General features: G+C 42.3%; 1 protein-coding gene across 1 annotated transcript; it reads left to right on the forward strand.

Annotated features, from left to right (window-relative positions):
* Nucleotides 1-102: 102 nt before the first annotated feature.
* Nucleotides 103-12,977, forward strand: Cct4 (chaperonin containing TCP1 subunit 4). Its single transcript, NM_182814.2, has 14 exons — nucleotides 103-363; nucleotides 2,776-2,828; nucleotides 3,795-3,884; nucleotides 4,327-4,435; nucleotides 5,101-5,243; nucleotides 7,576-7,697; nucleotides 8,079-8,211; nucleotides 9,261-9,400; nucleotides 10,014-10,110; nucleotides 10,493-10,603; nucleotides 10,698-10,828; nucleotides 11,444-11,678; nucleotides 12,344-12,457; nucleotides 12,607-12,977. Exons 1-14 carry the CDS (start codon nucleotides 237-239, stop codon nucleotides 12,619-12,621), a joined length of 1,620 nt encoding a protein of 539 aa, NP_877966.1. The 5' UTR covers nucleotides 103-236; the 3' UTR covers nucleotides 12,622-12,977.
* The last annotated feature ends 3,871 nt before the right edge of the window (nucleotides 12,978-16,848 follow it).

The following is a 16,848-nucleotide window of genomic DNA, read 5'->3' on the forward strand; positions in this document are numbered from 1 at the left end:
TCCGCTCCCGGGATCTCCGCGCGCGAGCTCCGCGGCCGGCGTGCGGCGGACAGCCCCTGACGTCATATCTGCGCCGGCACCACCGCAGGCCCCTTCTTCGGCTTCCGCCTTCTCTCCCGGCGTCGCTTTCTGGAAGGTTCGTGGAGGCGGCGGCCAGGGAGACCGTTACTCCACAGCAGGCCGGAATCCGTGTCCATCGGTCCTCCTGAACCCGCGCAGACGCCATCAAAGTCGCCATGCCGGAGAACGTAGCTTCCCGAAGCGGGCCGCCCGCAGCGGGGCCGGGCAACCGCGGGAAAGGCGCCTACCAGGACCGCGACAAACCGGCCCAGATCCGCTTCAGCAACATTTCCGCGGCCAAAGGTATCACCCCTCGCCGGCCCGCCTAGCGGCAATACGGCCCAGCCTCTCACTGTGACCTTAGCCTTGGGTGGGTTGTGTTCCTTCAGAGGTGGTCTCGTCCGGTGGGCGCAGCTTTCTACTGAGTACTCCGGCGTGGAGGCCTCGGACACGCCCCATTGTGGGTCGCGGTGCTCCCTAGTTCATCCCCTGCGGGCTTGGGCGGTGTTCGTCACGTTGGTGCGGACAACGGACGGTATAAGATGCTGAAATGCAATGATCCTTGAGATCTGACGCTTCAGAACTAAAGCTTGGCTGTTCGTTAAACCTAGTGGTAGACGGCATAGTTAAATGAACTTTCTTTTTTGGTTCCGTGGATAGACAGCATAAATTCCACTTAACCTGCACGTGGGGAACATGATGAAAAACAGACAGGCCTGAGTTTTATTCTCTGCATGTGTTATTTCATGTTTTTGACCTCTGAACCAAAGTTCCCTTACTATCAGTCCGGGGAAGATAAATCTTTGCTTTCTGTAATTGTGAACATTTAGAGAAACCGAACTGGAGAAGAAAAAAAAATATGGAAGGAAAATTAAGAACAAAGCTTTTAGAGATATTGCCAGGGTTTATTTGGGTTGGAGAAAAAGATGCATGATTCGAGAAGTGAAATTGCTGTCCTGTCTTTGGAAAGTCCTGGAACCCAGGGAATCATTGGCTTTATTTTCAATAAAGCTGTAAGTTGGGTGAGGGAACAGTTTATTTGCAGGGTTGCTGGGAGAATTAAATGTGAACCTGTACGAAGTAAACCTTGGGAGTATTGCAGTCAACCAGCCCAGGTGACCGCAGTGTGTTGGTGCTGTGAGGGTGCAGGGTGGACCTTAAGGAGTTGGAGAAGTTGGCAAGGTGGTCGGTCGAAGAGTCTTTTGGAAGTTTGGAGTGAATACCTGACACCTAGAAATTTATTGGGTTCATTAATTATGTATGTGGTGGTGGAGTTATTGGGATGTTGAAAAATCGAGCCGATTGAGTGACCAAAGAGTGTATGCTATATACAAAATGGGATGTTTTTACTTCAGGCAGCCATCTTTGCTAGGGTTTCTATTACTGTGAAAAAACAGATTACAGAGTAACCTTTTTTAAAGATGGATTTATTTATGTAATTTATGTATATGGGTGTTTCGTCTGTATATTTGCACACCAGAAGGATTGGATCCCACAGGACCGTGGTTATATATGGTTGCTGGGTGCTGGGAATTGAACTCAGGAACTCTGGAAGAGCAGCCAGTGCTCTTATCCATCTGCTGAGCCATCATCTCCAGCCCTTCAACCTGCTTTCTTACCAGCCCAGGACCACCAGCCTAGGGATAGCCCCACCCACCCACTATAGACTGAACTCTTCCCCTCAATCACTAAGAACATGCCCTACAAGCTTGCCTGCAATTGACTTTTTCTTAATCAAGATTCCCTCCTCTGAGATGACTTTAGTTTGCTTGGGTCAACTTGATATAAACTATCCAGCACCTGTCAAAAGCACAAAAATTAAAACAGGACAGGAGTCGTGCATGTAGGAAGGATTGGTTACCAAATTGCCTGTAAAGCTATCTAGTTACTAAAAGAGCAAAGGGCAAACTAGTTTTTCCAAGTTAGAACAAAACCCTAGGGAGTAAGAAAGGCTTCTTCCAGATACAGCTGGAGTTTAGTTCATTTTGGAGTTATCCGTCCCCTCTGAAAAAAAGACAGTGGTACTTGCTTAATGGTGAGGAAGACTTCACAGACAGAAAATACTGCTAGCTCAGTGTGAACCATTTAACAGTCACTAGCTTGTCTTACAGACCTTCTAGAAATGTAGAGTCTGAAATACGGTATTTTTTGGAGTAGTGAATATCTTGAAACAGGTCCACTAAAATCATCTGAAACTTTGATTATGACTGCTAGACCAAAGTCATGACATATGTAAAATATTAGTATTATACGAGGTATATCTGTTAAATTATTCTTTACCTGATGTGGGCAAAAGCATACTAGTTAAGAGACATAGACGAATTATTAGACTATGGGTCCCACATGTGTGTTCTCAGCGGATTATGTTTTGTTGGGGAGAGGAAAAGCTAATGAATGTGCTGTGTACAACACTCGGGTTTTAGCTGTTTGCTGCTGCTTGTACTGTTAAATGAAAGAAGAAATAACACTAAGAACTTAAGACTAGATTGTGCCATTTTGATTCTCACAGGAATTTTGAAATTTTGCTCTACATAGACCTAGCACATGTGAAGTGGTCTAGTGTCTATTAGGGTTGTTATTAGGCATGAAGTTTTAGAGGCATAGTAAGCTGGTATATACCATATCCTAAAGAGCAACTTTGAAACAAAATGCTTTTGCCTTTTTCTTTAAGTCTTGGTTTAATGTATGACTTTTGTTACTCTTCTTTTTTAACAGCGGTTGCCGATGCCATTAGAACAAGCCTTGGACCTAAAGGAATGGACAAAATGGTAAAAAATTTAAATAACTCATTACTTGTTGAGAACTTGTGTTCACATTCACAGTCAGATGAAAGGTGGTGCTGTTTCAGGGCTGACATCTGTGGTAGAACACTTGCTTAGGGTGGAACAAGGCCCTAGGGTTGAGTCCGTGTGTAGTGCCTTATAATACCACCTCTTCTTCCTCAGATCCCTCCAAAGTCAATTCATCAAGAGGAGAGATTACTTAGGTAGTATAGTATTTAACTGTATATTTTAATGCTTTTTGGATTGAGACTGTCCCTTGGTCCTCTTGCTTCTGCTTGAAGTGCTGGGGTCACAGGCTGTGCTAGCACGTTTGACTGTTCATTTATTTTGAAACCTGAGCTTACCGCTGTGCCTCAGCTTCTGGAATGCTAGGAGTACAAGTGTGAGCCGCTGCGCCCAGTTCAACTATTTAAACTTTTTTTCTTAACTAACTGGCAGTGTAAAGCAGATAGAGTCTAATTTGGATTGGTGCGTCCTAAGATTGAGAGCTAGTTAGCAACCAAGCCGGAGACAGACCAATATGGCTAGCCAAGGAATTTGGGGGATCTGAGCCGAGGTCCTCATGCTTGAGCAGTAGGCACTTTCCTGAATGAGCTTTACCTCCAGACTACTTTACATACCCTGAGTGAGCAGGGGCCAGAGAGATGGACGCATACTGCTTCTACAGGGGCCCAGGCTGCGTTTCCATCACTAGATAGAGGGTCTGATACTCCTGGTCTCTGAGCACTGTGCTCAGTTATGTATATACACACACTTAAATGTGATCAAGCTACCCAGGCAGAGCCAGTCACTTACTTTACAAAGTTGAGTTGTTCTGAATGTTTTTACTGGTTTACTAATGAATGAATATTAAGTTAAGCAGCATACATAATAAACTAAGTTGTATGTAATAGTAAATGGAATAGAGCTGGTAGAATACTGCATTAAAGTTTTAAAAAACCAACGTTCCAGATTCAAGACGGAAAAGGCGATGTGACCATTACCAATGATGGTGCCACCATTCTGAAACAAATGCAAGTATTACACCCAGCAGCCAGAATGGTAAGTGTACAGGAGACACGATCTCGGTCAGTAGCCCAGTGACCTGGTACGCACTGTGTACCCTTGGACTTGGCAGCCAGCCAGCTTCATCCTGAGTGCTGGGGATTATATTCGTGGGCATGTGCTGTCAAGTGTACTTGTATGATACTCAATAGAGTTAACTTTGATACTATTTAAACTGGAGAATCCTTTATCTTTATGCTAAAAACGTACATTTCTAAGATACTGTTCTCTGGGTGTGAGGTGTTCTATAAGAGAGCTTGGGGGCTTTTTCATTTTGCTTTTTTGGTTTTTGCTATGGACTGAATCCATGGCATCATGCAAGCTCACCAAGAACTATACACTACTGAGCTACGTTGACAGTTCTTAGAAAACAAGTGTTTTGAGTTAGATGTTACTGGGTTCTCATTTCTTAGCATCTTGGCATGTTCTGTTCACATAGCTGGTGGAACTGTCCAAAGCTCAAGACATAGAAGCAGGGGATGGCACCACGTCGGTCGTCATCATTGCTGGCTCTCTCTTAGACTCCTGTACCAAGCTTCTGCAGAAAGGTAGGTAGAATATAAGATAAAATACTTTTTATTACTGAAGAAAGACAGAAATATTTTTTTAAAGGCAAACATAAAAAGCCAAGCTATTAAGTAATATGGGATTTAATTTGAAGTGACTACTCTTTTGTCAAGGATTTCTATTTGCTTCTTACTTTTGCAAGGCTTCTTTTTGTAGAAATAAATAGAATTCTGCTTTTCAAAAATAAATGATGGCACTGTTACTAATCTCAGGCGTGGAGAGATGCCTTAGGTGAGACGAGCTCTTGCTTTCATACGTAGTGTTCATCACAGCAACTCTCCAGTTCCGCCTTAAAGTAAATAAATGTATTCAGTGTTTTAGAAAGCATTAAATTGGTTTTAGCTTTAATACTGCATGAAAATGTACTTCACCGGTTTCAGATTGAAAAGTTAGCTCTTAACCGTAATAAGCACTCATTTAAGCCGCTCTGCCTACAACTGAATTGTAAATTAGTTTGTGTGGTGAGCATTTGGAGCCTCTGGTATTGCTTAGTATCTGCCTTTTATTGCCGGAGGCCCTGGGATCAGCCTCAGCACCACAACAGAAAAAAGGGAAAGAAAGTATTAGATTACTCTGTCATTTTAATGAGTAAAACACTTTAATGATAAATAAGTAGTTTGTAATTAACCTGGTTCATAAATGGCAGGTATACATCCAACCATCATTTCCGAGTCATTCCAGAAAGCTTTGGAAAAGGGTCTTGAAATCCTTACCGACATGTCTCGGCCTGTGCAACTGAGCGACAGAGAAACCTTGTTAAATAGTGCAACCACTTCATTGAACTCAAAGGTGAGACAACCATTGAGGGAGAATTGAATTACAGATGATGGTGTGTTGTGATGCTGTGAGCATTGATTTGCTAAACTGTATCTAACACTGCCTCAACAAGACTAGTAATCATTTCTGGAATGGACTTGTTTTAAGATTGAGGTAAAATGATCAGTAAGGCTAACAAGAATAAGGAGTTTTAGCTGGACATGGTCGTACACACCTTTGACACTAGCTATCAGCAGGCGCAGCAGGCAGACAGATCTCTGAGTTTGAGGCCAGCTGGTCTACAAATGAGTTGAAGGAAAACCAGGGCTGTACAGAGAAACCCTGTCCTGGGAGGGGGGAAACAAAGCAAAAAGAATTAAGAGATTTTCATAGGTGCAGTATCCATTTGTATTTTTTCATTTACTGCATCTTAACACTTGTTGGTAAAGCAAAAACTGGGCTTTTAAGTTGGGAACTTTTTCACTGCCAAAATCCAAGGCTGTCATAGAATTTCTGTCAATATAGGTTTTTATTTAATATGTGAAAATGTGGAAAGTTTTCTACATCTGCTGTCCTCAGGATTTTATATAGCCATCCCCATAGAATGGGGGGAGTAAACATAGAAACTCAACGGCACACGCATGGCACACGAAGAAGATGAAACTGGTATTTGAGCTCAGTATGGATTGCCCATCCACTAATCAGCTCGTGACACATGTACTGCTGTTCTTATTTGCGAGATTTAAAGTAGTGGGGATACAAATTTCTTGGGAAAATTCAGGTGAAATAATAAAAATGTAAAATTAGGGACTGATGAGATTTCCTAACAGTTAAGAGTACTTGCTATTTCTCCAGAGGATCTGGGTTCAATTCTCAGCATCTGTGTGGCTACTCAGAACAACGTGTAACTTCAGTTCCAAGACTCCCACCGCCCTTTTCAGACTTCCCTAGGTGCCAGGCACAAACATGGTGCACAGACATACAGGCTGGCAGAATATCCGTACAGATGAATTTTTTTAGAAGTTTGTAAACAAAACTATAAAAAGTTTTATGTTGGGGTTGGGGATTTAGCTCAGTGGTAGAGCGCTTGTAAGCACAAGGCCCTGGGTTATGTCCTCAGCTCCAAAAAAAAAGAAAGAAAGAAAGAAAAAGAAAAAAGTTTTATGTTACCATCTGTTCTATTATGATTTCATCCAGTAACAAATCTTTTTTCTTGCATTCCTTTCCTCTGGTAATACATAGTAAGTTCCAGGCAAGCCAGGGCTACATGGTGAGGCTCTGTCTCTAAATAACCTAAATGGTATTAGAAACATGTAGGTTCCATGGTATAATAATGGTTAGTACTCTGGACTCTGAATCCAGCGATCTTTTTTTTTTTTTTTTTTTTCTTCTTTTTGGTTCTTTTTTTCCGGAGCTGGGGACCGAACCCAGGGCCTTGCGCTTCCTAGGTAAGCGCTCTACCACTGAGCTAAATCCCCAGCCCCGAATCCAGCGATCTTTAAGTAAGAGCACTTTTTTTGGGCTGGAGAGATGGCTCAGTGGTAAAGAGCACTGAGTGCTCTTCCAGTGGTCCTGAGTTCAATTCCCAGCAACCACATGGTGACTCAAAACCATCTGTAATGAGTTCTGATACCCACTTCTGATGTGTCTGAAGAAATTTCATGAATACTGTCTGTCTTAGTTAGGGTTTTTATTCCTGCATAAAACAACATGACCAAGAAGCAAGTTGGGGAGAAAAGAGTTTATTCAGCTTACACTTCCACATTGCTGTTAATCACCAAAGGAAGTCAGGACTGGAACTCAAGCAGGTCAGGAAGCAGGAGCTGAGGCAGAGGCCATGGAGGGATGTTACTTACTGGCTTGCTTCCCCTGGCTTGCTCAGCTTGTTCTCAAGAATACCAGCCCAGGGATGGCACTGCCCACAATGGACTAGACCCTCCCACTCTTGATCACTAATTGATCATTGAGTAAATGCCTTAAATAGCTGATCTCATGGAGCATTTCCTCAGGAGAGACTCCATTCTCTGTGATAACTCCAGCTTGTGTCAAGTTGACTCACAAAACCAACCAGTACACTATCCATTGTCTGTCTTCTCAGCCCTTGGTATTAGTACATAAATAAGCTGATGTGATGGTTTCATTACACAATCAATTTAGGTGGGAACTCTTCACATAAAATTAAATGTCTAGATAGTGCCAAATGTAATAGAATAAAAGCATGTATATTTTTATTTGTATATCAGGCAACTTGCAAACTGGGTGGGAAAAACAACCTTAAGTTTAGTGTCTCATCTACTAAATCCAGAGCTGGTATTTATTTCTTAAACTATTGCTTCGTAAAAGTAACTTTCTGTCTTAAATCTAGGTTGTCTCTCAGTATTCAAGTCTGCTCTCTCCAATGAGTGTCAATGCAGTGATGAAAGTGATCGATCCAGCCACGGCTACCAGTGTCGATCTTAGAGATATTAAAATAGTTAAGAAGCTTGGGTAAGCATCTCTGATTTGCCAAAACCAGATAACTTTGAAGAAAGAGCTGGGGTGGCTTATGCATTAATGCCAGCCCTTGGGAGGCTGAGGTGGGAAGCCGGCTGTGAGTGCATGTCGAGCCTGGAATAAACAGTGAGCTCCATGACAGTCTGAGCTGAAGGGAGAGAGGCTCTGTCTCACAAAACCTTCAAGCAGCCATGCTTAGGCTGCTGCCCTTCCTGCCAGTGGACGCAGCGTAAGTGAAGGTGACTCTGAAAGTGAGAGCTAGGTATGGCGATCTCAGGGGTTGGCTTGTGCTTCCTTATGGTAGGACGAACGTGCATCCATGGGTTCTGAGAATGAGACCAAAGCACTTTTCTATGCTCTGATTGTTTTTCCTAGTGGGACGATAGATGACTGTGAGCTGGTGGAAGGCCTTGTTCTCACACAGAAAGTGGCAAATTCTGGCATAACGAGAGTTGAGAAGGCTAAGATTGGGCTTATTCAGTTTTGCTTATCTGCTCCTAAAACAGATGTAAGTAAAATCCAAGCTGATTTCCTACTTAGTAACTTTCTAATCAGATGTGTTCTTTAAGAAGAAAATAGAAAATGCTGGTACTGGTGATGTCTCTAAAACATAGAGCTCAAAACAATTAAATTGAGACAAAATCAGAATTGGTTGCTGCTTCAAGTAACATGAGGTGGAGACTACAGGCGTTGGAATGTGTGTAAACTACGTGTGTGTTATGCTCATTCCTTGAGTTTGCAGATTGTGTCTAGCTTCCTGAGATACTGCCTGATGGATCCCACAAAGATTGTGTTGTTTGTGCAGTGGAGCCTTAGACTAACTTGATAGCCAAACTATAGAAGTCATTATTTACGTAAGATATTACCGTCTTAGTGTAGTTCCCTAAAAAGTATGGCACCTCAGACTTTATATTCTGCCAATATATAGGTTTCTTCGGTATTTTGTTTCTCAAAAAAAAAAATATGAAAATTGATGGTTATTTTTTTTGTGCCGTATATATAACAAGTCACAGAGTAAAAAGGATGTAATTAAAATTATTTCTGTAATACATATGGTGTGTAGAACAGCTTAGTTTCAGAAGCGGTAGAACCTGATGTGGTCATACATGCCTGTATCCCAGTACCTGGGTGTTAGGGTGGTGAGTGCAAGGCCAGCCTGCGTGAGCTACACACTGAGAGAGCTGTCTTTCAGACAGACAGACACCAGTGATGGGTGTGACTGAAAAGTGATGGGCTGGAGAGGTGGCTCAGTGGTTAAGAGCGCTGACAAATGCCTTTAATCTCGGCACTTTAGAGGCAGAGGCAGGTAGATCTCTTGAATTCAAGGCCAGGCTCATCTTTGGAGCAAGTTAAGTTCTAGGACAGCTTTGACTATACTGAGAAACCCTGTCTTAAAATAGAAAGCTAAAACTTAATTTAATTAATTAATAGCTTTATTTATGTATGTCATTTTAGATCCTTTTCTGTGCCTATCTCTAACTGGTAGGTGTGGGCTGGTCTTTCACTTAACATTAAAATCTCTTGCTGTAATGATTGCTGAGTTCTTGTTCCCATCAGATGGATAATCAGATAGTAGTATCTGACTACGCCCAGATGGATCGAGTGCTTCGAGAAGAAAGAGCCTATATTTTAAATTTGGTGAAGCAAATTAAGAAAACAGGATGTAATGTCCTTCTCATACAGAAGTCTATTCTAAGGTCTGTTCTATTTACTCTCTTATCTCGAGACTTAAAATTGATTTGGGGATCCTACAAGTAATTAAAAAATATTTATGTGTATGTGTTTGCTTAAGGGTATGTACTGCATGTGTACACCATCTGGATCCCTTGGAGATGAGCAGAAGGTGGTGGATGCCCTGGAACTAGGTTGGGTTTATGGGCAGCTGTGAGCTGCTTTGTTACAAACCTAGAAACTGAACCTGAGCCATCTTTGTCCCTGCCCAAGCAAATTTTAAAAGAGACAGTTACTTAGTCTCTAAAGCACAGGAAATCTAAAGAGTATATTTTGGTGCATCATATTTTCATTTATAAAGACGGGACTATTTTTTTCTTGATAATTTAAACATGGGCTATAGTTTGTCAGAAGCACTTAGGCAGAAGCACTTAGGCAGAGGCAGGCAGATTTCTTAAAGCTACATAGGAAGAGTTTGTCTCAAAAAGAAGAAAGAAGAAGAGAATTTTGGACTTTTAAATGAACATTAAAAAGTGTTTCCCGTCATAGTTAGCCATTTGAATAAGAGTAAAATTAAAATCTCAACTATTGAACAATAACAATTTTTAAACCTAAGATAAAAATACTTTTGTGTTTTAGAGATGCACTTAGTGATCTTGCGTTACATTTTCTGAATAAAATGAAGATTATGGTGGTTAAGGACATTGAAAGAGAAGACATTGAATTCATCTGTAAGGTAAAATTAATGTGTGTGAAAATACCCACTAGCGTGTGTTATGGGTTTGATTTTCCTGTTGTGGTTAGTGGGGTGTGTGTGTGTGTGTGTGTGTGTGTGTGTGTGTGTGTGTGTGTGTGTGTTTGCATGCATGAATCCCTGCACCACACCATCCTTTGGGAGGCCTGGTTTGGGCCTCGGTCCCTGTGGAGCTGTGAACCGCCGCGTGGGTAGAGCTGCCAGCCCCTTGTCTCCCGGCCCAGCACAGCGGTGGTTTTTTGTTTTGTAGTGCAGCATTGAGTCTAGTGCTCTGAATAGAATACCAGACAAGTGCTTGTTCTTCCATTGAGTTTTGTCTCTAGCACAATGCTGTCTTGATTTGTGGACTTGATTATCTTCCCAGACAATTGGAACCAAACCAGTGGCTCACATTGACCAGTTCACTCCTGACATGCTGGGTTCTGCTGAGTTAGCAGAGGAAGTCAGTTTGAATGGTTCTGGAAAACTGTTCAAGGTAATAATATATTGTTAAGCTTTATTTATCTTGCCTTGTTTTGGTTTGGTTTTTCTTTTAGCACATTGCTTAATTTGACATTTATTCACTAAAGATTACAGGCTGTACAAGCCCAGGCAAAACAGTGACAATTGTCGTCCGAGGCTCTAACAAACTGGTGATTGAGGAAGCTGAGCGCTCCATTCACGATGCTCTCTGTGTTATCCGATGCTTGGTGAAGAAGAGGTAATGTGACTTCCGCTGCATACAACTCGTTTCAGTGTCTGTGTGTGTGTGTGTGTGTGTGTGTGTGTGTGTGTGTGTGTGTGTGTGTACAGTGTAGCATGTTGGGGGAGGGGCACTGGGGCAATCTTTCCTGCCCTCATGTAGGTCCCAGGTCCTGGGAACCAAACTTGGGTTGGTGTGGGGCATTTTACCCGCTGAGCCATCTTGCCGGCCCCAGTCTTCTCAAGACTGTAGTTTGAGACTGGAATACAATTCCACCATTGCTGGCTGCTTGACTAGTTCAGCCTCCACGCAGGGCTGCATGCACCAGGTGTGGTGGGGCACACCTGTACCCTAACACTCAGGAGGTGAAGGACAGAGGATCAAAGGTCTGTCCTCCACTTCATCCAAGTTACAGGCCAGCCTACCTTTAAAAAACAACCACCTGCTGTATTTTGACTTTTTTTTTTTTCTTTTTTTCGGATCTGGGGACCAAACCCAGGGCCTTGCTAGGCAAGCGCTCTACCACTGAGCTAAATCCCCAATCCGTATTTTGACTTTTTAAAGTTAGATAATAAATGACTTAAAATCACTTCCTTTGGGGTGAAACAAGCTAAAAATGTTTGTGAATTTCAGAGCTCTTATTGCAGGAGGTGGTGCTCCAGAAATAGAGCTGGCCCTCAGACTGACGGAGTACTCCCGGACACTGAGTGGCATGGAGTCCTACTGTGTTCGAGCTTTTGCAGATGCCATGGAAGTCATTCCATCTACACTGGCTGAAAATGCTGGCCTGAATCCCATCTCTACTGTAACAGAGCTAAGAAACCGCCATGCCCAAGGAGAAAAAACTACAGGCATTAATGTCCGAAAGGTAATAATCTTTTTTTTTTTTTTTGGTTCTTTTTTTTTTTTTTGGAGCTGGGGACCGAACCCAGGGCCTTGCGCTTCCTAGGCAAGCGCTCCTAGGCAAGCGCTCTACCACTGAGCTAAATCCCCAACCCCTGAAAGGTAGTAATCTTGATGCTTACGGTTGCTGAAGAACAGATTGGTAGAGGAATTGTTGTTTACAATTTTGTCATTGTTGGTTAGAAGGCTTTGTACTTAAAAGTAGTGTGATTTTTCTTTTTTTCCTTTCTTTTTTTTTTTTTTTTTTATTCACACCTGAGACCTGGCAAGCTTACTGTATGCCCTTCAGAATAAAAATGAAGCCTTGGGGGGTTGGGGATTTAGCTCAGTGGTAGAGCGCTTGCTAGGCCTGGGTTCGGTCCCCAGCTCCAAAAAAAAAAAAAAAAAAAAATGAAGCCTTGGGAAACAGCATTCAAATGCCATTTACTAACTTGTAAGAAGTTGGTCTGGCCTTTCATTTCCTGGGTTGTAATTTAGAGAGGGCACTAGTTAAGTAGATGTAAGTGTGAACTGGTTCTTGTGTTGTGAGGACCAGCAGTTATCCTGCCTGGTGAGCTCAGAAGAGTGATAGCTGTGCTCTTGCTGTTTACTGTGTGTGTTCAAATTCTGAAGGCATCTGCTTCCCCGCAGGGTGGGATCTCCAACATTCTGGAGGAAATGGTTGTCCAGCCTCTGTTGGTGTCAGTCAGTGCGTTGACCCTAGCAACTGAAACTGTGCGGAGCATTCTGAAAATTGATGATGTGGTAAGCAAACAGACTTAAATTGCAGGGGCAGTCAAAAAGGAGTACTTAAAAGTTTGTTACCCACCAAGAAGAGAACAATTTACCTTAAACATGATCTGACATTTTATGCTATTACAAGTTTTGAAACCTAAGTGTTTTTTTCTTATCAGGTAAATACTCGATAATCTGGATGAGGCTGGCTGACTGGCACGAGTATGGAGAGAAGTATTGTGGCTAGAGTGGAAGATGATGGCCTTGTTCCTTGTCTGGGAGCTTGCTTCTTCAGAGTTTTTGGACATTGTCTTGCAGTTGGCATTTGTTGGGAATTGTATTGAAACAATTTAATGAAAATATTAAATACTTGGTTTTAAACTCCATATTTGTCATTCCAAAGCTATATTGTTTTTAATACTTTGGGGGAAATGCCTATAGGTAAACTACAGCCCTCAAAATTTAACATTTACCTATTGATCTAACCCCTTAGTCCTGTGTATTCTTGGTTGGTTCATCTGTGGTTGTATTTGTTTGTTGAGACATTCTAGCTGACCTCAAACCTGTGATCTGCCTCCACCTTCCAAGTGCTGGAATTCACAGCTGTGCACAGTTTGTACAGTTCTTGGGGTTGAAACCCAGGGCTTCAGGCTTTTTAATTTGAGATCGTGTCTCGTGTAGCTGGGCCTGGAATTGATTGTGTCACTGAGGACTGTCTTGACTCCTGATCCTCCCTTGTCCACTTAAATGAGTGCTGAGATTACAGGTGTGTGCCAGATGTACGGTTTTTATAATTTCTTTTGGTTTGTATATTGGGGAGGAGAGTACATGATATGGTACATGGAAATAAGACAAATGGGGAACAAATCAGTTCTCTTCTTTCACCTTGTGGGTGTCCGGGATGAACTCAACTTGTTAGGAGTCTTGACCCCTAGTTGGAAGTTTTTTATTTTTGTTTGCTTTAATAGGCTGTGGTGGTGCACACCTCTAATCCCAGCATTCAGGTGGCAGAGGCAGGTGGGTTACTGTGGGTTCCAGGTCAGCCAGGGTTATACATAGTGAGACCCTGTCTCAAAAAAAAAAAGTTCCTTTGTGTTTATCACAAATACCGTGTTACTTTTCTATTCTGATAAAACACCATGACCAGGACAACTTATGGAAAGAATTTATTTGGGCTTAGAATTCCAAAGGGTTAAGAAAGAATCCATGGTGGCAAACCAGGAGGCTTGGAAAGATGAGGGCTTGCATTTTGAACCACAAGCACAAAACTGAACTCTAATGGTGCCAGTCTTGACATTCTCAAAGCCTGCCTGCCCCAGTGACATCAGAAGGCCATGTCTTATAAGCCAGCCAAACTATCACCAACTGGGCCTGGTCACTACCTGGAGCCATGGGAGACATTGCGTACACAAGTACCCCTTCCCATAGAAAGCCTCAAAGAATAACTGATTCTAAAGTAATACAAAAGAAGCCTGTCATTGCCCATCAGTCTTCTCCAGAGGAGTGCTAGTTGAGGTTCCTATGAGTATTCTGGTTGAGAGGATGGCCCAGTGGTAGAGACCTTTATCAGTTCAAAACAAGCCCATGCCATGTGGCACATTTTACAGTCAGATGGGTTTAGCTTCTTATTGCCAACCACTCACTATACTTCACACGTGAAATTATATTTCACTCATGTCTCAGATTATAAATTTCAAATTAGCTACCTTAATTCTAGTTACATACCTATGAGTTTTTAAAACCTGATAGGTACTTATCACTTATTTTCACACCTTGGAATAAAAGCCTGATTTTACGGTCAGCCATGTTTTGGCCTGCAAAATACAGTGCTTCATTACCTCTATTACAATCCAAGAAGTTAAGAAAAATGAATGTTTGAGCCTAGGGTCTTGAGATAAAGATACTTGAATCATCCAGAATTTAGTTTTTCTTTCATTTTAGTTGTATAAACTATACAATTATTTATAAAACAATTGAAAATCTTGGAATGGTATATCTTAGAAATTTAGGTCAAAATAATATTCCAGTTCATAATAATGGATACTGGGATATCCATTACTACTTAAGTCTGTGAATATGCAGCTGTTTTGACAGACTTCTGCTAACCACTGCTTATGTGGAATTTGCAGTGTTAGAAAACCACTACCTTAGGATTTGATGTAGGGGTTATAGCACAATAGCTAACAATCCTAACAACGACTTCGTTGTAGGGATTATAACAAGTCAGCTCACCCAAAGGGACTCTGCTCTATTAAAGCTGAAAGACATTACCCTGCCAAACTTAAAAGGATGTACTTTAAAGGGGCTGGAAAGATAGGTATATTTAAGTGTATTCCTCAGTTCTCTATTCATAAGATTTCTAAGTGTTTAGAGTTTAAGGAGTGGTGTGCAGACTATATCCTCCAAGTAGATTTGCCATTCAGTCAATTCCAAAACGTGTATGAAGTGGCCTCAGTATGCAAAATCGGAAAGAGATCTCAGGTAGTGTTCCTGCGTAGGAAGTCACATGTGGAGCTTGTGTAAGGAACCTATCACCACCCAAAGGTTAGGGGCCTAACACAAGTCAGCGGTGTGTAAGGAACCTAGCAAAACAGAAAAGGTGTGCACCTGTTAGAAAGGCTAAGCAGTGCTATGTAAAACGGCACCAGAGCTGTGGAAGAGCTGCACTTAGATTTATGAGGGGTTCTTAGAAAGTGGCAGAGGTCATTGTGCCACAGATAAGCACTCGGGAAACTAGGAATGAGACCCAGGGTTGTTCCCTCAAAGGCAGACATGTACAACCTATTTTCTGCCCAGAAGGGTGGGACGGACATGGGTGATTCAGCTTGGTGACCTTTGCACCATGTGGCCAGGAGCACACTGGCTCCTCCCCCAGAGGATCAATCTATAGAGCCCATCTTCATGGAAGGTACCACGTGTACTTTACAGAGATTTGATGTAGTCACATCTTAAACTTTATTATATACATGGGAGAATTTTGCAGAATTGTGCTGTACTTAAATATGTCTAAAAAAAATCTAGTGTCTGACTCCCAGAGTGAACCAGCACTGGCTCCTGAGCTCCTCCCTCCAATGTTGCTCTGCCCGCCATGACTGTAGCAGAGAGCTCTGCAAAACAAGCCGTTGATCTGTTCACTAGATTACCCATTTCTAGTTGTGGGTATGCATTTTGTATTTTAGCCTCACTGAACTACGTGCAGTAGAACTCTACCCCTGAGGAGATGAGCATTTCTCACACATTCACTAAAATGTGTCAAACTGCTTTGGAGCATAAAATATGCCAGGGCCTCAATCTCTTTCAAGTGCTCATGGTAAAGCCTGCGAGCTCCTGGGAAATCTACCCTGCATCATCAAAGGGAGCTAAAGCCATGGACCCTTTCGGACAGCACGACTCGGTTACTTCCTGAAGGCCCCGCCTCCTTGCACGTCACATGGGGGTGTTTGGGATTTAATAGGGGCATCAGCATTCACATTACTTAAATAAATTCCAAGTTCTTGGGTGGCAGAACTTGTCTTCATTTGGCTTTTTCACAAATGCCAATGTTTCTTGTTCAGATTATTTTTACATTTTCGGTAACGAGATCAAACCTTGAAATCAGCCAGTGCAAATGCTAAAAACTTGATAGTTGAGGGGCTGACGGAGAAAGAGCCCCCTACGACATAACACTCTGTGACCTCTGTGCTCCTTACAGTGTAACAGGAAGTTAAAGCTCTCCATAGAATATTACCCATTCGCAAGAACTAACAAGCAATTCTAACAGCTTGGGTGCTTTGTTCTCACCTAACTCAAGTATAAACCCAAATATCAACTGGAATGTATGTTTGTTTGTTTTTGAGACAGGTTGTGTCTGTGTAGTTGTCCTGTGATTCCATGGGTATTCATTCTTGTCAGAATTCATATAACTGTACATCCAAAATTATTCATTTCACTATCCTGTATATTGCAATTCAATACAAAAATGCAAAAGTACTTCTACGATACCATTTTCTTTCAGATCTGCCCATTTCTGTTCCCCTCCCTCTTTTTAGCTGTTACTCGATGTCTGCAAATTTAGAATACTGTCGGTCGAAACTTTCCTATTCTCTGTACTGAAGGACACTGATGTCCTTCATACCCATTATTTACTATTTCATGATCCTAAAACCATCAGCTTACAGGGCTTCAGTCTGTAGACAGGTCTTGTTTTTGAGTTGGCTTACACCAAATCCCGTCACAGAACTAGCTGTCATTCCGACGGCTATGGATCCCTCCCCACCTCTAGCTTTTCAGAACCAACCAGTACCCATCAGTTCCTGCAAGAGGCAAGCTCAGCCAAACCAGAGGAGGCAGGGAAGGTGAGGTGATGGAGACCTCGCAGGGGCGAGCAAGGAAGGGCTGGTAGCAACTGCGTCAGAAACAGGTTCAGTGGAAGGCGAGCCGCA

The sequence above is a fragment of the Rattus norvegicus genome, chromosome 14 (assembly GCF_021556685.1).
Source record: "Rattus norvegicus strain SHRSP/BbbUtx chromosome 14, alternate assembly SHRSP_T2T, whole genome shotgun sequence".
Taxonomy (NCBI): Eukaryota; Metazoa; Chordata; class Mammalia; order Rodentia; family Muridae; genus Rattus; species Rattus norvegicus.